Below are 26,910 nucleotides of genomic sequence, written 5' to 3'. Positions count from 1 at the left end.
AGGGTTGAAAGCTAAAGGGAAAAAGTTAATGGTTTGTTCTGAAAATTTTTGATGTAACAAGACAAATAATTTCATACAAAAAAATCTTAACTAATAGAAGGTTATTTTGCTAAATAACTTGCTTTAGTTAAATGCAAACTTTAAAAAGACAGCTATGTCAGTGCCATTTATTTGTTTCGGAATTACTTTTCATGTGACCTATACGTGTGGAATTCAGTAGTTGATCCTTTTATTTTGTAAACTGGTTGAAGGTTCAGTAGTTACGATAAATGTAATTCAAGCTGTAAGTTTACAGTTTTGCAGCTTGGGAAGAACTCCAGAAAAGGGATATACAGAAGCAGTTCTTTAGTGGAGTGAGTAGGCAGCTCTGTATAATTCTTATGTCTTAATCGAGTGGACATCCTTGTAGTAGACAGTTAACAAATGTTTGAGATAAGGAAGCTGAAGAGTTCTTACACCGTTTTCATCTTCCTTTACAAATGTACCACTGTATATTACAGGCCACACATTTTCGGTCTCCACTTCTTCAACAGCCAGAAAACCAGGTTTCTTCAGCTGCTTCTCACCAGGGTCAACAGGCTGTAACTGATGTCATCCAGCAGCTCCTTGAGTTATCAGAACCAGGTCCTGTAGAAAATAACCAACCTCAACAACCTGGTCAGCAGCTCAACATTGCGGTGGGAATCAATAGAGATATTTTGCAGGTAAGAGCTCTGTGTGAGAACAGCTTTCCATTTCAGTGGGTTCCTTCTTGTTTTTATTTTAGTCAAACTTGTTCTCAGTATTTTCAATTATAGCATTCCTTCTACATTTTTAGATGGTTTATCAGTCAAGAAAGACTTGTAAAGATGTACTGAAATGGTATGGAACGCACCAAGATATTACATAAGCAAGGTTATAAATACTGATTATATGACCCAGAAGAAAGCTTTAAGTGTACACACCCATAGATGGACATTTCATTGATTCCTTTGACTTTCTTTTTCTGTTGCCTAGAAGCATCTTCTGGCTTGTCCTTAGATAAGGCCAAGCTTAAAATTTGATGATGTTTAAGAAGGGAAAAATAAATATTTTTAGCTGGTTAAAAAATGAGAATGTATACGGGGCTTTTATCCTGTTCTAATTAATAAGGGTGATTTGAATATTTCCTATTTGTGCAAGAAAATTCCTTCCCTGCTCGACCAATGTTTCTTGTAACCATTAGTCTGTCCTAGATATTGGCAGTAGAAGTTGCTTTGTAACAGAAGAGGTGCAACTGCCTGTGCTTGTAGTGCAGCCTTCATAGAGACATAAGATAGAATAAAAACTTCTTTAGTACTGGTGGTAGCCCGCTAACTTTTAAGCTATTTCTTCATCTCTACTCTTCTAAGTACCATTTAAATTTCTTTTTGGAAGACCTGAAAGTTACATGTAACTATGTGTATGAGTTCTCTAATGGCTGGAAAGTGATTGTGTGGTTGCAGTGAATTACAACATGAAATGTAACTATTATCTTGATAGATTATTTATTTTTATTTTTTAATTGGCCTTTGAGGTTGGTTCTTGAAGATTTTGTATAAGCATTTAATCTCTGATCATATGGATGGGTTCAGATTTAGCATATATGGGGAACTGTTCTGTCATGTAGTAGGCATAAGAGATAACTGTATGTTCCTGGGAAATGCTTGATTCTATAGAAAAAATTGGCATTTTTCTGAAAGGCAGCTGTTGGAACATGTACTAGTGCAGGAAATCCAACTTAAAATCTCAGAGACAATCAGAAGTCAGTGTTGTGTAAGAATGTTTTTGCAATTTTGAAATCCAGCTGATATTTTGAGAGGTCAAGACATTTAATTCTTCATTTATAGTTGTGATATATCTTGTAAGTATTTGCATGAGAAAAGTTGTGACAATAGTGAAATGTTTCTTTCTTAACCTAGAAGTATTTTGTTCTTTTAGCAAGCTTTAGAAAACAGTGGGTTGTCTTCAATTCCCGTCTCTGCACATTCTACTGACTGCAGCCAAACTAAGACTCCTGGGACACAGGATCAGAACCCAGATATCCAGACGCTTTCAAATCATCAGGCTGACTCTAATAATGCAGAACAAGATAAGGAGCAAGAGAGTACAGATAAATTGGATAAAAAAGAAAAAAAGTTTATTAAGAAGAAGTCATCATTTTTACCTGGTAATGTTGCCACTGCCTTCTGCTGTTTGTGCTGTAAGGTCTATAGTATATGTGGGTGTGTTGATGGCTTTATAAAGGAATTTCCCAAAACATATTGTGGATGAGATAAATTTCATTTACTCTTGTCTAAACCACAGTATGTGTGGAAATTGTGATCAGTAGTATTTATAACTTTCGCTATAACTGGTGCAAAACCATGTCAGAATGGCATTAAGTGAAGTTACGCTGTCAAATCTTCTAGATTTAAACAAGCGGAATTTACGGAAAAGGACAAAAAAGAATATTAATCTTTTTGCTTTTTTTCCCATCATCCTTCTCTGAGAAGGATTGGGTTTTTATGGGGTGTCCTGTATCAGAGTTCTTGGAAGCACTACTCTTCCTCTTTGAAAGTGAGGCTTCACAGAGGCAGAAGTGCAGTACTGCTGCAATCATGCACATTGTCACTGAACTAGGCCATGTCGGGAAGGATGAACATTGGCATTATGGTTACTTCATGTCACCTATGTTGGGAATCACAGTGCTGATTTATTACATACTAATATTGCACCTCTATACTCTGTTGTGGGTATGCAAGCCTGGATTTTGTCTCCATGTGCTTAAATGCAACCTTATAAAAGTATCTGCCCAATTTATTTAAGTGTTTAGTACTTAAAGTAATTCAATGTGGTTATGATTAGGGATTTCGATTCATTGTTGCATAATTGTGTGTTAATACTGTATTTGTAAGATATCTGGTATATTGCATTGCAACTACATTCTGTATTTCTAAGTGGCATAAAAATTCCGTTCTATTCTGTGAAGTCAGACATTTCTTAGCTTTTTTGCTTTTTTTCTTTTTTTTTTTTCCTTCTTTCTTTTCAATAGCATAAAATGTTTGAATTTCAACAGGATTCTCTTGGGTTTTATTGTTGTCATTCCAGCCCATCACTATTTTTATGAAGTATCTGATAGAGAAGTTAATTTTTGACAAAATGTCTGTTTCACAAAATGTTTTTGTGTTTTGATTGGTTTGTATAATATCAGTGTGGTGGAATTTCTGGAGAATTTGTGAAATGCTTAAAACACATTTATTTTTATGTTCCTTATTTTAGGTTCTATACGTGAAGAAAATGGAATAAGGTGGCATGTTTGTCCATATTGCTCTAAAGAATTTAAAAAACCAAGTGACCTAGTGCGCCACATTCGCATTCATACCCATGAGAAGCCTTTCAAGTGTCCCCAGTGTTTCCGCGCCTTTGCCGTTAAGAGTACTCTCACAGCACATATAAAAACGCATACTGGCATTAAGGCTTTCAAGTGCCAATTTTGTATGAAATGCTTTTCCACCTCAGGGAGTTTAAAAGTTCACATTCGTCTACACACAGGTAAGGCCTCAAAATTGCATTTGTATTTTCTGTAATGTGGGTGAAACCTTGAATGGAAAAAGATAATTGAAGTGCTTAAATTGCAGAGATGTCTACCCTGTCGTTTATATCTGTCGGAGAATTAACCTGTTCTAATGTCTTACATAATTAACTTAATTTTTGTCATATCTTTCTAGTTTTTCCTGGCTTTGGAACTTAAGGCTCTTTAAAAAAGCCATGGACATTTAGTTTTCTGATTATGAGTCAGCTGTTGCTCGTTTTGAATATCACTATTCTGAGTGTATTTAATTACGCTTTCTAAAGAGTCATACTCTTAGAATTTGAATTCTGATTTTACTGACCCCCAGTCATCTTTTGTATTTACTCTGCATCATTTCTTCCCGCCCCTCTCCCACACTTTTTGATAATTTCACTGTAGCACTCAGTACTATTTGTTTACCTGCCATTTTGCCTTCAACAATAAGCTGTTGCTTCATGGTTTTGCCAACTTCCCTGTTTTCAGTATCTTACACTGCATATTGTAAAACTCCTTTGTTCGTTTTGTCCTTTATTGCATCATGTATGATATCTTCCGTATCTGTCTTTCTGTGGCTGAACTTCTGTCCTCTACATAGAGAAAAATGAATTTTCCACTCTTGGTGGACTACCTGGTTGTTTTCCACTTTTCTTTCTTTGCTCTTGGAGGTCAGTCAGCTTTCAGCAAGACAAGCTTGTAAATGTGCTTCTCTTTCCTGTCATTCCTGTTTATGTATTTATATGTTCTGCAAAAGTGTCATTCATTAGTTGAGTGCCTTTATGGTTTCTAGTCAGATGCCTTTAATCCATGAAATATCAATGTTGGATTCATCTACAGAAAGTTTTTCACTGTATTTTTTGTAAAACAGTATTTTTTTTTTTCAGTTACTTCAAAGTCACCCTTACTGTATTTAAGAAGTCTGCTCGTACAAAGTGGCAAAAGCACTAGGTGCCTTGAAAAATACATAGTCCAGTGTTTACAGAACTCTAGCATGTAGTTAGGCATCATTCAGCGCAATTGTTCTTCCTGTCAGAGATGTTTGCTTCTTCCTCTGTCTGGAAGATTAGGCTTACTGGGTCAGATCAGAAATTGTCTAGCCCCCTGTGCTCTCTCTGATGGCAGCATATGGAAAAGGGGAAGCCTACAGTAATGCTTCTTAGCAGTGTATGCTAATCTTTGGGTTGTATGCTAATCTTTAGGTTGAGGGCTTTGTGAAGCAGGTTGTACCTCTGCAGTAGGCAGCACATTGCAGATTTTTGTTCCGAAGACCACAGCTAATCGGATTTGAACCCATGTGAACCTGGCATAATGAATTTGAAATGTTGGGCTACGTGTTGAGTGAAGTATCGTATGATGTTTTAGTTACTGTACTGTGATGACTGGTTCATTTTTATTTCTTGTGCATTTTTTCCACCTGTGATTTTATAGCACTTTCTTCATAACACTCAATCATGTTTCCTAGCCTTCTAAGTCTAAGATTTCCCCTTCAGCAGAAGCTGAAAGTTTGTCAGCTTTGCCTGTCTCTATAACGAGTTCTCCAGTATCTTTGCCAAGGAGAAATTTCCACTGGATTTTGCGTTGCTAAAGTATTTCATAAATAATTCCTGTTGGCATGCTTTCTGTTACATATCATTTGTCTATGTGTTTGATATTTTTTTTCTCACAGTTCTTTTAACGGTCTGTTTTGGAAGGACATTTGCTCTGCTATCTGCAATTCATAGGATAGCTTCTGGATCCCTTTGAAAATTCCTGTCACTTTTGCATCATCCAGTTTCCTGATAACAGGCTTGCTTAAAGTGATGTGTTACAACCAGTTAGTAGTTCAGCAATTCCATACTTAATTTTTATTGGATTTTATAGATCTATTTTGAAAATCTATTTAACAAAAACACCCTGACAGAAAACAAAGAAGAAAATGCAGACTAGATAATATGTATTCCAAAATGACATTTCTAGGACAGAGGAAATAAAGTCACAAGCTAATTTGTTTTTTAATCTCTTGCAGGTGTTAGGCCTTTTGCTTGTCCTCACTGTGACAAAAAGTTTAGAACATCAGGCCACCGGAAAACTCACATTGCTTCACATTTTAAACATACTGAACTAAGAAAGCTGCGACATCAACGTAAACCGGCAAAAGTTCGAGTGGGAAAGACGAGTGCTCCAGTACCAGACATACCTTTACAAGAGCCCATACTCATAACTGATTTAGGTAAAGAGTGAGTAAATCCACACTCTCTTGAAATTTAGATTTCACTGGAAAATAGAGGGTTAATTATCAGTTTAATCAGAGCTTACTCAGACACTTTGAAATAAGTCATTGGAAAAAATCAGGCTTCAGAAAAGTGCCATATTTTATAGTTTGCTTTCACTAGTATTATGAAGAATCTTTTTTTATTTACAGAGAAATTGTATAATCCTTACCAGAAAAAAAGTGTGTGCATTTTTACATTGCATTAGGAGAGGAGTCGAATTAGACTGTTGTTACAGAAGAGATGCCAGTTCATGACCTAGGCTGTTCTTAAGATTATCGTTTATTCAGATTACATATATTAATGAGTCAGTGCGTTATATGATTTTAGTGTATTTGTTGTAATTGACTTCAACTGGATTAGTGGTAATATTTCAAAAGAGAGCAGAATAATTCTGGAATATGCTATAGAAAAGTCATACAGTTATTTTAATTCTGTTGTAGAGTAATTGTTGCAACATTACATAAAATCACGTCTTGGAAGAAGGTGAATTGTACAGCCTAATCAAGACAATATGCATTCTTGTCCAGTAGAGGTCACCGCAGTGGGCAAGGCATTTATTCTTCATTGTGGGTTTTGACCCTGCCTTCTGTGTTGTGTAGTCATCTTAGTATAGTAGAATATTATATTGGTAATATCTTTATGTTATATTGATGAAATATTTCACTCTTTAAAGATCCATTCGCTTTCATTGCTTCCAAGAATTACTGTATGCACTGGAAGTGGTTATTTTGGTATCCGGTATATGAAACTTGAATTTTCAGAATAGCAACAGAACTTAGACAAAAGTTTCAGATATTTGGGTCACACAATGTTTCTTTCTTGAGTAAACCCTGGGAACAGGTACAGTCCTGTTTCTTGATTTTAAAGAAAAAGCATTCCAATACAATTGAAATCTGTGCAGTGAATTTCTGGGTTTTGGAAAAAAACCCACAAAACCAAATCAATTTAAAAAGAAATACTGTAAAAGTTGTTTCCTAGAGGTACTGATAACACATGAACTCTGCTGATACTGGAATGTTCAATGTGAAAATAAGAAGTTCCACCATTTGTCTAGAAGGTGTCATGTTTTTCCGACCCACAGACAGTATTTCCATGGTTCCCAGGAAAAAAAAATCTTGTTTATTTTAGGCTATTGCTAGAAACTAGCATTGTTGCTCTATTATAGTGTTAATCTTTGAATGGCAGCTTTGAGGAAAACAAGTTGATACATATTTGGCTTTTTAAAAAAGTTGCAATTATTCTAAAAGTCTATTAAAAAGCCTGCAGAATGGTACGATGTTTGTTTCATTTTATTGCATTAGTTGATGGTATTCATTGACTACAAAATGCAAAGATTTATTGTAATTTTTCTAGCATGTCCTGTGGTTCTAAAGATGGAACTGATAGGAGGAAGATTACCTTTTTGTTAAATGTTCCACTTGGAACTATTCTGCTGATTTGCTGTATTGAGTGTAGAGCCACCTTTAACTATTTTAACAGCTTGGACTCATTTATCTGAGTTGAGCAGGTTGAGTAAATAAATTGGAAGTGTTTTATTAGGAATTTTTTTATTTCTGTTCCATTATGTATGTTGTTAGGGATCTCTGCAGTGCTTCTGCAGACCAGAACCACTGTAACCTGGGATATGGTCACAAGTTAGCTGTCATTTATTCTAAAAGTTAACTTAATTACTCTGCTTTTATATGATCAAAAATAACTTGAGAGCAAATATTTGTTATATGGAGTATCTTGTCTTCTGATTTGGAGGATTTGTGTCATCTCCTATATGCCTCTACTAATTATCATCACAGAAGGGTGCCAGAAGGAATTCAGAAAGTAGGGTTGTGGGTTTGGTGGTGGTTTGTGGGTTTTTTTGGTTTTTTTTTTCTTTTTTTTTAGGGGGGGGGCGGTGGGTATATTTTTACTAGACCAACAGAACTTGGGGAAGATAAGGAAGTTTTGGCATATATGTGTTTTTATATATATGTAAAAAGTATGTATATACACACATAAACGTTTTCAAGTCTGGGACAGATAAACTTGGTTTTTTTTCATTGTTGCCACCTCTTCTCAAAATTGAGAGAATTGCCTCTTCTTGTCTTCTGCTTTTTTCAGTTACACTTAGAAGTCAGTAGAAGTCCTTTGGGCATTCCTTTCTGGATATGAAACATAGCATGCTAGATGAAGTGGCCTGAAAAAGGAAGTGAGAGCATACAAGGAAAAACTTAGGGCCATAAGCGATCTTTTGCGTATTTGTTGAGATTTTGCATCACTCCTTTAGCCTTGTGTATTAGTATTGAGATGAGTACTTTTTTTCACAGATGTATGAATGATGAGCTTGTTTACTTGAGAAATCTGTTCGTGTTCCCATTCTGTCATGGTGCTTGAGATGATGCCCTTCTGCTGGCTGCTTCTGAGACAGCATACTCTTACATTAGCAGTTGAATGTTTAGTAGCAGGAACTTTTAACTGATTTTCCACATCTGTACTTGAATGACTTCAGGAACCAGTGTGTGAAGAGTATTTAATAAATTTTCGGAGGTGCCCAGAGAATTAGCAAGACTGACTGATTAGCCAGAGTTGATTACGTACAAATACAAGAAATTTTCATTGATTTTTATTTTTTTTTTTATTTTTTTTTCAGCCTTTATGTAAAGGCAGATGTATGTATCATGGTATTTTGTACACAAAATGCATATTAAAAATTTGTCAAATTATAATGTATATCTGGGATATGTTGACCAGATGTTGTTTGGTTCAGGTGGAAGTTGGTAAAGTGAAAAACTATTTTGGTTAGCAATGAATTTGTAACTGCCAGTGTTAAAAAAAGTTAATGCCTGTTTTGGACATACGTGAGACTTAATGTAATGAGGTGGACCTATGGATGAAAGAGCTATCATTAAAATAGATACCATGTACAATACAATGTATATAATGCTAAATAGGTCCATGCATAAGTGTTGAAAACATGCTCATTTTCTTTACATTCTTGCATATGAAAAGTTCAGTCACTTTTTTCAAATCTAGCTCTTCAGACTCCTGAAACTTTGGGACAAATTTACTAATTTTTCCTTTTTGTGTGTGTGTGCAGGTCTTATCCAGCCAATCCCAAGGAATAGCCAGTTCTTCCAAAATTATTTCAACAATAATTTTGTGAATGATGGAGACAGACCGTACAAATGTTTTTATTGCCAACGAGCCTATAAAAAATCTTGCCATCTTAAACAACACATCAGGTAAAATAAATACAAAGAACAAAGGAAATGTGTGTAATAGATTTATGGAAATGTATGAAATTTGTATAGTTTCCACTGAAAAGACTTTTTTTTTTTTTTTTTTTTTACCATTGTTTAAATAGTGAACCAGTGATAACTGATTTTTCTGGTAAAATTGGAGGAGACTTTGGACTAATTCATACCTACGTGCAGTCCTAGCAGTACAAGTGCTTACTTCCATATTATGTATATTGGTAGCAAAATGGATATCTGTCATACTTTTTTATTATGGCATTTGATGGCTACTCATGGCCTTCTAAGGCTACTATAATCCTAAACCACCCCTAAATTTTTCCTAATTTTATTAAAACTTACTTCCTTTATCTTCCATTTCACACTGCCTTCCTCTGAGCTCTCATATCTGGGATGCTACAGTCATAACCCTCAAAATTCTCATTGCACAGTGCACAATTTTCTAACCTGTCCTTGAGTCTGTTTTATATCTCTCTATAGTCTGAAAGGGAAATTACTCTAGCAGCTCTGGAAGGAAGGATATAGTGAGTGGGACGTGTTGATAAAGAGTTTACCCACTTTAATATTGCTTTCACGGTCTGAAAGACTGGTTGTACTGTGCCTTGTTCAGGGCGTGTTCAGGATGGGCACAGTTCTTTTCCCAAAAGCTTTGCTTCTAAATGTAGTAGTAATAGTATATAATATGAGGAGGACTGTATTTTATTTTTTTTTTCTCAAAACTTTTGTGGACATTGTTTTAGCTAAACTGAAGAAAATACATGTATACTAGCCTGAAGACCTAGTATATTATCTGGCGTGGAAAAAATCACCCCAAATGTTTTAAACAGGGCTGAGTAGGATCAGAAAAGGAGATTGGACTAGAACATAATTAAAACTGTCAGACAGCATTGCTTTGGACATGCTTCTGACTAGCATCACAGCCCTGCTAGTGGTGATATGCAGGTTGTTTATAATTTATTAAAGCTTTAATCTCTGGATTTTCTTAACTGAGGTTTTTTCCATCCATACAGCAATCATCTTAATTTGGTTCATTTTGCTCATTTTAAAGTTAGTAAAATAGTATTTTAATAACTTCATCAGTCAAACTGTTAAATCTACTTTAACTTCTGCTTTCTCTTAAAAAGGTCACATACTGGTGAAAAGCCATTTAAGTGCTCTCAGTGTGGAAGAGGTTTTGTATCAGCTGGAGTTCTGAAAGCACATATTAGAACACACACTGGATTGAAAGCTTTTAAGTGTCTTATATGCAACGGGGCCTTCACTACTGGTGGTAGCCTCAGGCGACATATGGGGATCCATAATGACCTTCGACCATACATGTGTCCATATTGTCAAAAAACATTCAAAACATCACTAAACTGTAAAAAACACATGAAGACTCATAGGTATGTTTACAATTTTTATGTGAATCCTTCATTGTATTTCAGTACTGCTTCCTTAAAAAGACTTGGAATTGCTCTGTAGCAAGTACTGATAATTGAATGTTTATGGGTACCAAACACTTAGGTAGCTCTGAATGTAGAGTAAATTATGGTGTAAAATAGAAATTTGTTCATGTAAATAGTTAGGATAATTGTCTTAACTGAAGCCATAAAAAGACCTTATATTTTTTGCAGATATGAACTTGCACAGCAACTTCAGCAACATGAGCAGTCTGCCTCTATAGATGATTCCACAGTAGATCAGCAGAGCATTCATGTTTCTACACAGATGCAAGTGGAGATTGAAAGTGATGAACTACAGCAGTCAGAAGCTGTTGCAACAGATCAGCAAGCTATTTTAGAGTTAGACCAACAGCCAGTAGTAGGCACTGAAGAAACAGCACTGGAGCAGCAATTGGCTGATCAGCCTTTAGGACAAGATGAGGGTCAGTATTTGAAATGCTAAAGATTTATAATGAGGTAGTTTACAAGTTCTCAAAAAACAAGTTCTCAAATTAACCTCACTTCATAAGTTTCAATACAGTGCAAGGAAACAATTGGGAAAACACAGAGTAAAAACTGCCTGCGTAAACTATATTGTACAATTTCTTTCGTTCATTGGTATTTTAAGTTTACTCTTAAGAATGATGAAAACTGTTAAAGGTTTGCACCATTTAGTGTGTAATGAGTTAATAAGTACTACAGAGGAATATAAATAAAGCCTACAATAAGTAAAGATTTAAATACCTGTTCAGCTAACTTTGTAAGATTATATTTAATGCAGTAAAAATTCAAATTACTCTAAAATGTAGGGTTTTTTTGAGAACAACTGAATTGTGCAGTTAATGCAGTTAATGACGTATTTTTTTTGTGATTTTTTTTCCCCTTCTTTTTTTTTTCCTTTCCTCCTCTTCCTTTCCCCATTTCAGATAGATTTGTGACATCCCAGCATGCTTTACAGGAAAACATCACTCAATTTGAACAGCAAGCTATAACACAGCAGCCATTTGATCAACAGGGCTTATCACAAGGTTAGTAATAAATAAAGGTTTTTTAAGTGATTTTTATAAATCTGGCTTTACAGCATAGTTATCAAAACATTCGGAAAGTGGGCATCCACCGTCAAACTAGCTGCAATGCAGAGAACTTGCAAAAACTGTTTCTTAAATTAGTTTTGAAACTATATTTTGTGGAATATCTTGGATACTTAAACATATTTTGCTGTTATGAGATTGTTTAGTCATTACAAAATAGGGTTTACAGTTATTTGATGTAGGCATTTCATATTCTTTCCTTAACTGTGTTTGAAATTGCTGTGGCAGTAGGCAGTTTGCACAACTTTCCACCCAAGTATACGTGCTTATAATCTGAGATGGTCAGAAACACAGTCTCAAGATTTGATTGAGTAGCTGTTGGGATTCATTATGGAAAAAGAAGTATAATCACGTATAGTTACGTAAAATAACCCATACTTTCACCTAAGTGCAGCAGTTTCCTTTTGTATTTTGTAATGCTACATGAGTAACGAATTAAGATGTTGTAAACATTTGGAAACTTGTCTCCCCTACATAATACTGAAAAAAGTGTAAGGCTTATGTAGCTTGCAGAGAATGAAGAAATGACTGTTTCTTTTGCTTTTCAGAGGTGGCTTTCTTGAGTTCTTTGATACGAAGCTACTAGTTTTTTGTGTGTGGTTTGTTGTTGGGTTTTTGGGGGGTTGGGGATGACGACAAGGCAAGGAAGGGGGCTTTGTTCAAGGGTGTTTCCGTTTCTTACTGTCTGACCAGTTGAATCGCTTTCTTCTTGTTTCTGACTCAAGCAAATAGGTCCATGTTTGTCTAACTGATTAACCAGTTACTGGTATTCCATCTATGTAAACTTCTCTATTCTTAATTTCATTCCCTTTTTATATGTGTCGGGTTTTTTGCAAAAACATAATTGATTGTGGTAAGTTGCAAGACACTGAAGAAGCAGTATAATTTGCTGCTGGTTCTAATTCTCTAAGTTGTGCTGCTTCTTATGTAACTGAGTTAGAAAAAATAAAAGTCTGTGCCTTTATTAAACAAGACTGAACCTGATCCTGTTAAATCCCTATGGATTGCTTTAATTAGTTAGCTTTTACAGTTTTCAAATGAATCAGAAGAGAGTACAGGAAAAAAAAAGTGCAGTTTTGACTCTATTTCTCTCAAGGGTGGGTTTGGGTTTTTGGATTTTTATGGCTCCTTTGAATTTGAAAATCTGGTATGTAAACCTTGTTTTCTTACTTAGAGTTCAGTTCCTATGTACGTGTATCTTCTCCATTAAGTAGCTGTTGAATACTGGTTGATTTCTTGGGAAGGGAGGAGACTCTTCTAGATCTCACTAAACAATTCTTTCATCATCAGAACCTAGGCTGATCGTCGATACATTCTAAAATCGGTACAGAGAATCAGAACATTTGTGGTGTGTGGTTTTGTTTTTTAAAGTCTCATTTGTATAAGATGTCTCCTATTCTACTTGGAATCTCATCCACAGATTCCCAACTCTTTGAAGTTTCCTTGAAGATCCTGGAGCCCTTCAAAATTTTTGAATTTCAGGTAGGTAAGCATTTGCGCGGATGCATGCGTTAAATTGGTCGACCCTCTCCCTATGTCTGCATCTGTGCTTCATGCTCCTAATTTCTTTTTCCTATCCACTAGGCAGAACATTGAAGCTTAAAACACTGTCTTTTTTTTTTTTGTCCTTGATATTTTTAGGCTGTATTCTTGTTAAAATATTTTGACACAGTGTTTATTAATAAAACAATGTAGGAGTTTTAAAAAATCTTCAGTAGGTTTTATTATTTTTCTTCTTTTTTTAAGAACAAAAATAAAAGTCTTTTGATTTCTGACAGGTGAGGCTGATCTCTAGATCTGCACAGACCTGTCAGAATTTTGTTTATTCTTTCAGGTTTGCTTGTAATACTTCTACAGGGTTTCTGGTTTGTTCGGATAGATTTTCTTCTTGATATGTCCAGACTTGTAAAGAAGCGCAGATCTTGTGGAGGTGCTGCTGTATCATAATCTATTACTCATTTGAGCTAGATTAGAAAACTGGAAAAAAGAACTTGTGTTCTTTGTAGTTTACATATTCAGGCGTCTTCATTTGAAGACCTTTTAGTGAAGTCAGAACAAACAAATGGACCTTTTATCAGAAAATGACTTTGGGTTATTGAATACCATCTGTCAACAAGTATGTTTTCATATAGATTGTCTTCCTTTTAAAGTCTCCCTGTAAGCCTGTTTGAATGTTAATTATTACTTAGTGTTGATAGGAAAATGATCTTGAAAAACTGTAAAAAATCCAAATACTATTATTCTCTAGCCCATACAAATATACCCTTGCCATCAGACTGCTGGGGTGGTTTGGGGATTTTTTTCTCCTAAGAAGTTGATCTGCCATCTTAGGACTTGGAATTCCAATTTTTTCAGTGACTATTAACACATTGATTCAGCTGTGTCTAAAAGTTGCCTAGGAAGCAAACCTGCAGAAGATTGAATTGCTAGTGACTGACCTTCACTGGGATGCATGTAGATATGTTTCTAATGTTAGAATTCAGTGATATGTCAGTAAAGACTTCCAAGTTTGTCCAAACTAAGATACAGCATTTACTATGAGCTGCCATGCTGTTTTCTCATTCTCATGTTCCAAGACGTATCTTTCCACTAGTAAACTGACCTGCAGAGTAATCTATTTTTTTATTATGCTTTGTTAATGTAGAAGAGAATAGGTTGGGTGTTGTCCTAAAGGCAAGGAAAAACAATCAATGCAATGATTGTACTGAAATAATACAAAATCCAATTCCAAGTTTATGGGACTTTGTGGTAAAAGACTCCCCTACAGAGTTTAAGATGTTTTCTGTTCTTTGAAAGTTAACCAAAAGCTTCTGAGAAACAGTATATAATGTGGTCAAGGCCAGGTTAGACAGAGCCTTGGGTGGTATGGTTTAGTGTGAGGTGTCTCTGCCCATAGCAGGGAGATTGGAACTAGGTGATCTTAAGGTCCTTTCCTACCCCAACTATTCTATGATTCTGTGAAAACGAGTAGAAAATAAAGGTACTGAAATTTATTTTTATCTCTGTCAGACTAAATGTCTGGTTTTGGTGTTTGGTTTGGGTTTTTTCAGTGCTGTACTGCAGAAATAGTATGCTGGTACTAAATGCTTTTAGCATACTCAAAATTGTCAGATCATTTTAAAATTTGAGTGGAAATTGACCTTCCTACTAAGTATTGAGCAAAATGGGGGAGCATCATGTACATACTTTTTCCTGTGTTGGTTTATGTTTATTCCAGAACTACTTTTAGAAGTAGTATTTCTTTCTTCAGTTTGTCCCAAATACCTCTAAATTCAGAATTTTTCTTCCAAGCATTTTGTTTCATGAGCCTGGGAAGTTTTTCAGGATGTCAATAATTGCTTTTATTGAAACACAGTGAAGTGAAACAGGTCATGGTATAGTAATTTTGTTTTTTCTCCTTAGCTAGCAAAAATTACGAGTTGAAAAATGGCTATTTTTTAGATAGCTGTTTCTTTGTGCATTTAATGGTTATGTCCCTTTTTTTTTTTTTTTTATGTAGGGCATAGAAGCAGTATCACTTCCTGCTTTAGTTTCTTGGGGCTTGTTCTTTTGTATTCTCATCAAGTGTAGTGAGAATACCATTATTCCAAAAAGGTGCTTTTAAAATACATTTGGAAACAGAAATTAGCAGCCTTCTTACACAGTAAAGCTTTGCATCACTATTCTTCAGGCTACTTGTTTCATTTTGTCATTTCGCTAAGAGTAATTGAGGTGCAAGGTTTAATTTGTTGAACCTTTACTTCTTGTAATCTTGGTAGTTCTAGGAGACAAAATGGTACATAAGTTGCAGCATTAGGATAAATTACAACCTAATAGTGCTTTCAAAATTTATTTACATTGGTTGGTTTTCATTCTGTGGTATAAGCAAGAGCATACAAGTAGGTTTTTTCCTATATCAGTAACAGTATTTTTCTGCTGTGGAAAGTGTCTTTTGGGAAAATTTGTGCTTAAACTTAACACATCCCAGTTTTTTATATACTGTAATTCAGAATATTCTTTAAGCATTGGTTTTTGGCCTTTGATGCTGTGATCATCTGATGTGGGTTTGTTTCTACCCTGTTTTCACAATCTTCACCCTTTTTGTCCACTAAAGGCAAACTGCACAGAAGTAGTAAAATTGCTGCCCTTACCTTAATTACTCATACTTGTGGCTTCATTTTTTTTTCACATACATTGGTTTATTTCTTTATTTTTTTTTTAATGGAAGTATTACGGCTTAGAGGGGTTGATAAAAGGGCATCTCTGATAGCATTAAAAACCCCTGCAATTTGAGCTATACTTTCCTGGCTCTGAATCATTGATACTGTCATTTCATTCATTCGTTCATGTAGAAAAGGAGGTGATTAAGATCTGGTATTTCAGAAGAACAAAACCGAATAAACATTTCAGGTCTTAATACTGGAAATGTGAATAAAAATATGATTATTTTTTACTTTGCAGTTTGCCTTTGAGAGGATCTACTTTACTATTTATCTAAAGAGTGGGAATATGTGGAGGAGATCCAAAGTAGGAGAAAATGGGGTTACTTTATCAGAAACTGGAGTTCTCCTATTGGGTCATCTCCTCCACTCACCCGCCATCCTCCCCACTGAGCTTTGCATCCTTGTGATCGGCTTTCAGTGTAGTTAAGGGAGCGTGGTACCAACGTGGATAAAGGGAGATGGGTCAACCTGTTTGACACATGCATGCTTACATACAAGAAATTCAAAATTTCAATGGCTCTAAGGTAATTGTGGCACCCCGAAGAAACTTCAAACAGTGTTTTTCTGTGAAGGAGATTTTCCAATAAAATTCCAGCTAATGGTAAGTAACCCTATTATGCATATTATGTAGATGCCAAAAACGTTTGCGTATTTTGACACTCAACAGTGAAGAGTATAAAATAAGTATTACTGTATGGTAATACTACAAAATCTGTTTTGAAGGTAGTCTTCAGAAATGTGTGGTGTTATTCAAAGTCCAATTCAGTATGTTTTCCAGGTTTATAACTGTTTGATTTCTGGCAGGTTTTACAGTGAATGATAGCTACAATCAACAGACTCAATTTCCAGCTGTACAGCAGCTGCAGGATTCAAGCACACTTGAATCTCAGGCTCTTTCAACGAGTTACCATCCACCAGCCCTTCTTCAGGTTCCAAATACAGACACTATTAATGTAGTAAGTACTGCTAGAAGGCAGAATTCTGTGTTCAGTGATGAGTTTCTTTGAACTATTTCATTAGTAATTAGGCAAACTTAAAAGTTTTGTGATTTCTTTTCTAGATTGCTTAACAACTGGAGAATCAAAGGGTGGGTGGAGGAATAGTGACCTTGCTACATGTTTCTGAAAAACGAGCTGTATGTTTTGATGCTGTAGCCTCAAAAAAGGGTATAGTGCTATAAAGTTGGATTTGAAGTCTAAAACTAAGAGAAGGACCTAATGTTATAAAAGAATTTTACATTATTGCACTATATTGTGTCCTAATTATTGAATTCCTATGGATATAGATACGATCACGCAATAAACATCAAAATGTGTAGGGATCAATCATGGAGCTTGCATACTGCAGTTTATGGTATTCTGTTGTCATTCTCACCTGGTTAAATTTGTAGAAGAGCTTAATTGCTAAAAATACAGGTTACATACAACTTTTTATGATGGTAGCAGTACTTAGCATGATGAACATCTGTAGTGATGTGTTTACCATGATCTGAATGAATTACTCTCCCTTCATGCTTGCTTGTAAAGGGCAAATGTCAGTGAGAGAACTGAGGTGGATTTTAGGATCTGGAAGAGCCTACAGGCTTTGGGGTTTTCTTCAAATCTTAAAACATGCTGTCATTTTGGAGGATTGTTCTGTCATGTTTTTTGCTTGAAAGAAGAATCTGTTAAAAAATTAGTGAAGTCTGTCAGCAACACTGTGCGTTTTTATATGTAGTGAGGGGCTCTGTACCATTTAAAATGAGTGCTTTGGTATTAAATTTATCCCCTCAACCACTAGAAAATCTGCAAGACTTGAGACATGAATTTGTCTAGATTCACAGTGAGGTGTAAGTACAGCATTTTGTCTGTGTCTTCCAATTCAGCAGGTGCACATTTTGCTGCTTTCCTTCTCACTGTGAAGGAGTGACGTATCACACTCTTAATTTTTTTACAGAAAAGTATGAAAGCATAAATTTGATTACTTGTGTTGACTGTAGATGCTACAATTTTTATTTGTCTATTTATGTGACTTTTAGCATTATGTTGCTGCAATTTACTTGAGGCTTTGCTTTCTAGACTACCCGCTTGATACAAGATCAGGCATCACAAGAAGAACTCGATTTGCACACCCAAAGGCCCCATTTTCTTGAGGATAATGAAGATCAAAGCAAGCGTTCGTATAGGTTTGTTATACTTTTAGGTTCTGTCACAGAATTTCTTGAATATTTTATGGGTAGTAATTATATGCAATTAATGAAAACAATTTTCTTCTAATAGATGTGAGTATTGCAACAAGGGTTTTAAGAAATCCAGCCATTTGAAACAACATGTACGATCACATACTGGTGAGAAACCTTATAAATGCCAACTCTGTGGCCGTGGCTTTGTTTCCTCAGGAGTTCTTAAGTCGCATGAGAAGACCCATACAGGTAACAGAGTATACCAGCTCCATATTAGCCTTAGTCACATTTGGGTTTTGTGTATGTCCTGTATAAGTAAACTTAAATGGCATGCTACTTATTTGTTTCTGTTACTTCAAGGAGTTAAAGCATTCAGCTGTAGCATTTGCAATACCTCCTTCACAACTAATGGCAGCCTTACCAGGCACATGGCAACTCACATGAGCATGAAGCCTTACAAGTGCCCATTCTGTGATGAAAGCTTTCGAACAACTGTTCACTGCAAAAAACATATGAAAAAACATCAGGCAGTCTCCTCAGCTGTAGCAGCAGCTACAGAAACAGGAGGGGGAGGTAAATTATTTCATTTTTACTTTTACAGTCCTTACTACATAACAAGTACAGATGTTTCAGTGGATTATGTAAATTCTGTAACAATAATGTTAAAAATTAGCCTTCCAGCACAGGTAATGTCTAATATCCAGAGCCACTGAAATTGCTCAGTTATCTAAATTGTTTAAAGAAATCAGTTTTCCAGGAGTCTGTCCAGTATATTCAAGGTATTGTACGTTAAATTGTTATTTTAGTGTGTCATCAAAGTAGAGCATTTTTTTGTCCTCAGTTACTTACACCTGTAGTTAATTACTGTAATTAATAAGAATGATGAATCCAGCTTTTTTTAAAAGAAGTGCAGACATGAGGAGTTAGACCTCTGAAAGAGATTTGAGCCCAAGCATGTAATGTAGTGGCCACGTGTTTATTATTAAACCCTTCTATTTTTGTCATTTCAGCTGACAGATTAAACTAAACGGACATGTGCTGTTTTGTTTTAGATTTGATTTTTTTTTTTTTTCAATAGTTGCATGTGAAGATGATGATGAAAACTCTGAAAGAACATCCAGAAAATCTCGTCCTGGTGTCATAACTTTTACAGAAGAAGAAACAGCAGAACTGGCAAAGATTAGGCCTCGAGAAACTGCCACTGTCTCAGAAAAAGTTCTTGTCCAGTCTGCTGCAGAGAAAGACAGAATTAGTGAGATCAAAGATAAGCAAGCAGAACTGGAAGCCGAGCCCAAATATGCCAACTGTTGTAGTTATTGCCCCAAGAGCTTTAAAAAACCCAGTGATTTAGTCAGGTAAGCAATGGAGAAGTTTGGTGTGTTTTCAGCTTTCTAAATTGTTTACCAGTAACTTAGCAGTAACAGTTTCACGTAACTTTTTTATGCTTAAGCTTAAGTTTGACTTTTATCTAAATACACTTTTTTCAGAATGTGTCATACCATTGTCAAAATATTACATATTCTGGATATGACTAAACCAGCCTTTTCATATTTCTTTTCCTGCAGTATTAAAATGATTATTATGAAGTGTTAAGATCAATTATTTTTTTCTTGCTATAGGACTTGCATGCAAAACCATGTAAGAATGAGTTTGAAAAAAGGGAAATTCCTGAGCCATCATCTTTATTAGTTCTGCTGAATGTAATGTTAATATAAGTATTCAATTCTAAAATTAGTAAGATGCAAAATGAATTTTCTACAAGCTGACATAAAAGTAGGAACTCACATATACATGTATTCTGGAATTATTAGGCATGTTCGTATCCATACTGGAGAGAAGCCATATAAGTGTGAAGAATGTGGGAAAAGTTTCACTGTAAAATCCACTCTAGATTGTCATGTTAAGACGCACACAGGTCAGTAAGATTTTGGATGTCCTTGTTTAGGAGCTGGTTACTTTCTTGACTGGCTGTTTTAACTAAAGTTTTTGCAAGGAATGCTATGTTTCACTGTGATTTGGGAAATGGCACTATGAATGGCAGTGCTAGGTGGAATTCAGTTACTTACGTTGTCATCAAATGAGTTGTCTTACGGTATTGAATAAACCATATTATTACAGCCTTCTGCATCGGTAGGGTTACAAAGCAGTCATAGTCTTAGCTCATGGAAAAACTATGTGTGTATCTAGATAATATTTTCATTTCAGATCTGCTGTAGCACTTCAGTGGTGTTTTTCCTGAACAAGAGGGTGGAGTTGGAGGAGTTTAAAAAACGTTAAATGCTACTGTTTGTGCTGCTAAGTAAATTGAAAGATGAGAGTCCAAAAATAAAAGTGTCTGGCTATTTGAATCATGCAAGTTTAATATAAACCAAATTTCTGTAATATTTAAGTTTTTGCAGTAGTTTCTTTGTATTCTTCAGAGAGGTCCAATTACAGTAGTAGTATTTTTCAAGCCCAATTTTCTGTAAATTAAAAACAACCTCTTTAAATCTTTAATACTTGTTTTCTTCTTACCATTGAACTTCTGTAATAAATTTCAGTAAACCAATCCTGAACTAATTAGTTTCTAAAACAGTCTACAGTTTTGCTGTGGTGCATTATAAGGTTTTTAAAAAAATGCAAAAAATGTTAGTTTTTAATGCTGTAATCTGTAATTATTTTGCACATGGAAGCTTCCTCTCTCCAATTCAGTGGTTTTGTGCTTTCTGCTGTTGTTTAATAAGAAATGCTACTCTTGTGATTTATACCAATTGTCTCTGTAATTTAATGTCTTGTCTTAGACAGTAGTAGATGGTAAGGATAATGAAAAGAACAAAGCAGGGATATGATCATGTTCCTTCAGATTCAAGCAGCTTGCAAGTTGTGGGACTCTCAACTAGAAATTGTACATTTTTCCTTACTGCCTTTAATGGAATATTTTATATTACTTCTACCCAGTCATTTTCTGAACCTAGAAAAACAAAGTAAAACTAAGTGGCTTCCAGCAGCTCCAGCAGTAACAAACTCCTTGGTTCAAATTTACTTTTCAGTGTGCCATTTGATGAGTTTGTTCCTAAGTTCATTTGAGAAATAATGGGAAATTGTTCCCAGGTTTTCAAGCTTTTTACGATTTTGCAAACTTTTTAATAATGTAAAACATTCTAAATTAATATTTCAATGTCTTTAACAGATTTTTTCCAACCTGCTGTAAAGCCTCTCTTCCACATTGTGTATTACAATTTTGACTAGGTTGGGTCTTCACTCAGGTGCTTAAAGAGCTCCCTTGCTGACTTCCAGCCTTGTGAAAATTGTCCATATAATCCTACTTTTTGTTTTCAGTCTTGTAACTATTTTTTCTTTAATTTATTAAAGGACTCTTTCCTTTCATCCTGTAACAGCAGTTTTTCTAAGGTCCTTTCACATAAAACCGGTATAAAGCTCCAAAAAGTCTTGTCAGTGAAAATCTGGTCTCCTTCAAAGAGCTGTCATGCACTTGTGAAGTGTAATTTTCACTACAAAGCTACATTTGATCATGTGGGGGTTTTGGGGGGTTTTGGTTTGGTTTGTTGGGTTTTTTTTTCCATTTTCTTTCATAATTGGGCCATCTTATGTTGGATTAACATGAAGTTTAACTGATTACAGTTTCTCTGTTTGAGCCTGTATTGCCTTCCAGAAAGCTGTTTTAATCTGTGGGCAACACCTACAGCTAACTATCTCAGTTATAAATTTTACTCATTTTCTACCTGTAATCCATTAATACTAGTCAGCATTGAAGTAAAGGTTGAAGCAGAAGTATATTGCTGCTACAGTTAAAAAGGAAAAGCTAAGGAGAAACCAAATGCTGAAGAGGTCAAAATAAAAATTTAATTCTCCAGTTTCGTGAGTTGTGTACTTGGAACAACTTGATTATTCAGGAAGCTGAGGTGATGAGGAGGGCAGGTGACCAAATAAGATTCTGCATGAAAGTTTTAATAGCATTTTGACTTTTAAAAATAGGAAGAAATTAAGGATCTCAATTAAGAGTATCTTAATTTGAAAAGCAATCTAAATTATTAAGGGAAAGGCAAATTACTTCAAATTTCTTCTGTTCAAATTAGTTCAGAATCTGTATTTTTTTAAACTGTTGGTACAATGCTGTTGATTTCTAGAGATTTTATCACTTACCTTTCTGTTTTTGAAACTTTTCCAGGCCAGAAGCTCTTCAGTTGTCATGTATGCAGTAATTCTTTTTCTACAAAAGGGAGTCTAAAAGTACACATGCGTCTGCATACAGGAGCAAAGCCCTTTAAATGTCCACACTGTGATTTACGGTTTCGTACTTCGGGGCGCAGAAAAACCCACATACAGTGCCATTATAAACCAGAGGCAAAGAAAGTTAGGAAGCCTGTTGCACGTACTTCAGCTGAGGGACTACAACCTGTCAATCTTCTTAATTCATCCTCAACAGACCCCAATGTTTTCATCATGAATAACTCCGTTTTGACCAATCAGTTTGATCAAAATTTACTTCAACAAGGACTTGTGGGCCAGGCTATCTTGCCTGCTTCAGTGTCAGGTAAAAATGGATGACTTTTTGTTGGTGGTGTTGAGATCAAGTACTGAACATTGCTTTTAATTAGAGTTCAGAAAATTATGCCAAACGCTGCTTTTCAAACAGGTAAGATATGCCCTGCATTCATGATCTGATGCATGTTGGTGACACAAACAGAAATGTATTCCTTTAAGAATGAAGGAAAAATGTGTGCAGTTCACTTGAAAAGATCTCTTCAGTTCTGCAGTGATGTTACACTGCGGAAAGGAAGAAAATACAGACAATAAGTAGCTGGAGTACTGATACTGCACTACTCTGGAATTCAGCTACTCTGGAGTGGTTCTTGTTTTGTAAGTGCTTAAATAATAACAATTCTTCAGTTACTTAGAATTTATGGAGCTTTAAAATAGGCAATCATCTACTTCAGAGTATTTTTCTTGGCATAAATATGTGTGTGTATAGCTTTTATATTGATTTAACTTGTAAAAATAAACAAACTAAAAGAGGCAGTTAGTAATGATATAGAAAAACATCACAATATAACTGTTTTCTTTGGTAGCTGGAGGTGACTTAACTGTGTCCTTGACAGATGGTAGCTTGGCCACTCTTGAAGGAATACAGTTACAACTTGCTGCTAATCTGGTTGGACAAAATGTACAAATTTCTGGAATAGATGCCACCAGTATTAACAACATAACATTACAGGTAGGTTGCTCACAGTTTCTTGCTTTTAATTTTATAGAATCACTTTGAGGGTTGAAGGAAGTCTTAAAGAGCATACATAATTCTGGAAGATTCCCTTTTAGTGAGGCGTGCAGGAATACCATGCTATATTAGTTGTACCGTGTTAGAAGACCTAAAGAATAGCTGCACAAGTGTTTGGTGGTTTTTTTTTTCCTGATTGGTTTCTTTCTTTTTCATTTTTTCAGGTTCTTTTTTTTTTTTCATGCCCCTCTGGGATTTTGGCAGATTGCTTTAAAAATCTCAATTTTTTTTTTTTTTTTTTTTATTCTAATTGCATTTTGTCTTTTCACTTCAAAAGCAGTTTAGGCTCCCCACCAAGCCCCCAAAAGAAACCTCCCCTGGAAACAATCAAACCCAAATTATTGCACAGAATGTTCTTTTCCTTAGCATCAGACACCTGCTTTATTTGGCAAGCTTTTATAAGCTTTTAATATCGGATTTACAATTGAAATTCCTATTAAGCTTGTAAAATGAATGACAGAAAAAGGTGAGATAATTACACCTGAAATCTTGTATTTGAAATGATATGAAAGAATGATTTTCATTAAGTTGGTTGTGCTCCATGTCTTTTCACTTCCAAAGACCTGAAGACAGTGATAAGCATTACATGCAGAAATAAGAAAGTAAAGAATGCCAGCAGTGTACCTGGTGCCAAGCATATTCACATGTAACTGGGATTATGATTTTCCAAACATTTTGCTGAGGGAAGGCAGGGAAGAGTCTAGGCTGCTTACATAGTGACTTTGGAGAGTGGCTATATATGGACTCTTGAAAAATAAGTTTAAAATAGTTATATAACAAGTCTAAATATTACGTGTACTCTATATGCAGTAAATATGAGTTCTGGATTTATGTTAAGGATATTGCTTAAACTGTAGTATCTCTTAACTTCAGATTGATCAGATTGAAAACTTGCTTTCCAGATCGATCCAAGTATTCTACAGCAGACGTTACAGCAGAGTAATTTACTTGCTCAACAGCTAACTGGAGATCCCAATATGGCTCCACAGAATTCCTCCCTCCAGGCAGCAGAGAATGCAGTGCCAGCTAATGTGGTTATTCAGCCTTTATCAGGCCTGTCTTTGCAGCCCACGGTAACATCATCTGCTAACATGACAATAGGATCCCTATCTGAGCAAGAGTCTGTGCTGACAACCAGTGCTAGTGGTAAGCAGTGTCACTAATTCTGTTGGGCTTTAGATTTCTTAGTTTTACTTATGGTATTACTCACAGTGAGAAATTCAGCACAATCTTTTTTCTGAAGATCCTAAATTGTTTTCATATCCAATTTGTTTCTTTGCAGGTTATTCTTTAGAGTACAAGTTCTAGCATCTTTCCTTGGCTTCTTTTGTGTTTTCATTGTAGTTTAGAAAATAATGCATGAATTGCTTTAAAAAATTGTGTTTACTGTCATGAAAGAATCTTCATGGTCTGTTCTTGTTGTTTTGTTGTGGTTTTTTTTGTTCTACCCACTTACTTTTAGGTACACAAGACATCTCTCAAGTCATGACTTCACAGGGTATGGTATCATCTTCAAATGGACAACATGAGATAATGTTGACCATAAATAATTCCAGTTTGAGTCAAGTTCTAGCTCATGCTTCAGGTTCTACTACTACGAGCTCGTCAGAAAGTCCTCAAGAAATCACTCTTACAATATCTGGTTGGTATTTTAAAGTATCTTTAATGGTACTAGATCTGTATTTTATAAGGTAGCTGTACAGTAGCATTTGAGGGTATTTTCACAGTCCACAGCTTTCCCATGGTGTGGGGTTTTTTTTTAGTATTCATCAGCTTTAAAAGGTACTCCTTAAATTTGTTCTTGAAAACCATATATATTTTCTTTGAGGATATGTTTGATTGGTTCCCTATTTATTCATGGCCTAGAGTCGACAGATACTTATCTTAATGGCAAAGCCCATATAACCAATTCTTACCTCACTGCTATGCTCGTCTGGGGTAGCGCAACTCCTGGGTGTTACCTAGGGCATGAACAAGCAGGCAAGCACTGGGGATGAGTTTAATCAGTTTTCTTTAAATGCTGTGAAACCATGTTCTAACAGATGTTCTGATCTTTCTTTGAAGTGTAGTTCAGACCTTGTAATATGTAGCTAATATTTCAGGTGTCTCTGAATTAATTCTGACTTTCTTACTGCCTTCAAGACACTGAGCCTCTATATACTATAAATACCTATTTCTCCCAAAGACAGTTTGTATTTTGTATCATAACACTTCTTTAGTATATCCAGTATAATATTTAATGATTTTATCTGTGTTTTACTTTTTTAAATTTCTTTTCCTTTTTTTCTTCTCTTTTCTCTTTTTCTGTTTTCTGTAATGCATTTAGTGGTTTTAAGTGTAATGGCAATAATGTCAGTGTTGAGGTGTCAGGGTCTCCCACTCAGGTTTTTGTGCTTGCTAATAGATGTTCACTATTCTAAGAAAAATGGAGTATAGGTTTCAGTTTCTCTATGTTCTGTGCTTGTTGACCGTCCCACAAAATTAACACCATATGTAAAGTGATGTTTTTACAAAAGAGGATGTGTTCAATGCAATTAATTATCCATATATTAGATAAACCCTCCCATATTTTAGCCATTAGCTTTTATTTTGCTAGAGTTTTATGGTTTCATGAAGTTGGTGCCTTGAAACTAGACAAATAAGATCAGTATTTGTCTAAATATTAATAATTTCAGGTGTTTCTCTACATGCTAGTATCTAGATATGCATAGTTGCATCTGTATTAAAAATTTGAACCTCTGCATAAAAATCTGCATGTTTTGTACTTTTATTATTTTATGATCACTTGTTTTATGGTTCTAAGTACAGTAGCAGAATAACATTGAGCCATTTCTAGTTATAATAGGACTAATTTGTATTCAGGCCAAGATCTTATTCAGCATAATTCTGGAAGCAGTGATCTGAATAGTGGCTTAAGGCTGACAGCGCCAACCATCAACAGCCAGACAACAGGTGCTACATTAACTATAAGCAACGACCAGCTTCTTTCTCAGGGCACTTCACTGAATACTCCAGGTATGCATATAGTGATTTTCTAATGAAAAATAATAATAATAATAATTAAAAAAAACAAGCAAACAAACAAAAACTAGACCAGGTAAGTAAATGGTATAATCTTGCATATTACAGTTCAGGAACTGCATGGCTTTGTGTATTTTCTTATTAGTTTTAACTTGTGCCAATTTAAATGAACTTTACTCAACATAAGAAGAAGATGAAAATAAGAAGGCCTATCTAAAAATTGGTACTTTGAGGCAGTTACAGGAATATTGAAGGACTATTTCTGTAAATCAGAGGATGAAGAAATCATGCATTTGTTGCAGACAGATGATAAAATGTCATTTATATAAAATTTCCTGTGGTAATCAAATATTAAGATTTTAAATATGTATATGAATTTCTACCTGTATCTTCTTAAATACACACCGACACATGTGTATGTATATAGTTGTTCATACTTTCACCCTGTGCAGCGCATTGCATTGGTTACACTGATTGGTTGCAGCAGGTTGTAAGAATACACTTACTGATACGGAAATATATTTTCCCTGTCTTCTGGTTCCTTAGTCTGTCTCTTTTCATAACTTACTTTAGTGCTCATATACATCTATAAAACAAATCTGCTTCGATGTCGTACTGGGGGAAGCCTACCCCAGAGTATCCTGTAAGATTTGAAGGTTTAAGCATGTTCTTGTGTAACGAATTAGTGAAAACAGACAGTGATATTGTGC

General features: G+C 35.2%; 1 protein-coding gene across 1 annotated transcript in view; it reads left to right on the top strand.

The window, feature by feature from the left end:
• The window catches only part of ZNF236 (zinc finger protein 236), a 72,441-nt gene that overhangs the window by 32,577 nt on the left and 12,954 nt on the right, over positions 1-26,910 (top strand). The window contains exons 9-27 of the mRNA XM_065667867.1: positions 501-704; positions 1,939-2,167; positions 3,259-3,531; positions 5,553-5,756; positions 8,870-9,014; positions 10,151-10,411; positions 10,643-10,893; positions 11,377-11,478; positions 16,548-16,699; positions 17,801-17,907; positions 18,002-18,153; positions 18,265-18,477; positions 18,983-19,259; positions 19,716-19,819; positions 22,073-22,438; positions 23,004-23,119; positions 24,082-24,325; positions 24,642-24,821; positions 26,042-26,194. Coding sequence (XP_065523939.1) covers positions 501-704; positions 1,939-2,167; positions 3,259-3,531; positions 5,553-5,756; positions 8,870-9,014; positions 10,151-10,411; positions 10,643-10,893; positions 11,377-11,478; positions 16,548-16,699; positions 17,801-17,907; positions 18,002-18,153; positions 18,265-18,477; positions 18,983-19,259; positions 19,716-19,819; positions 22,073-22,438; positions 23,004-23,119; positions 24,082-24,325; positions 24,642-24,821; positions 26,042-26,194 — 3,733 coding nt within the window. The remainder of the gene's footprint in view (positions 1-500; positions 705-1,938; positions 2,168-3,258; positions 3,532-5,552; positions 5,757-8,869; positions 9,015-10,150; positions 10,412-10,642; positions 10,894-11,376; positions 11,479-16,547; positions 16,700-17,800; positions 17,908-18,001; positions 18,154-18,264; positions 18,478-18,982; positions 19,260-19,715; positions 19,820-22,072; positions 22,439-23,003; positions 23,120-24,081; positions 24,326-24,641; positions 24,822-26,041; positions 26,195-26,910) is intronic.

Source organism: Lathamus discolor, chromosome 2 (assembly GCF_037157495.1).
Source record: "Lathamus discolor isolate bLatDis1 chromosome 2, bLatDis1.hap1, whole genome shotgun sequence".
NCBI lineage: Eukaryota > Metazoa > Chordata > Aves > Psittaciformes > Psittacidae > Lathamus > Lathamus discolor.
The sequence above is the reverse complement of the archived record's forward strand: the minus strand, read 5'-3'. Positions and strand labels throughout refer to the sequence as shown.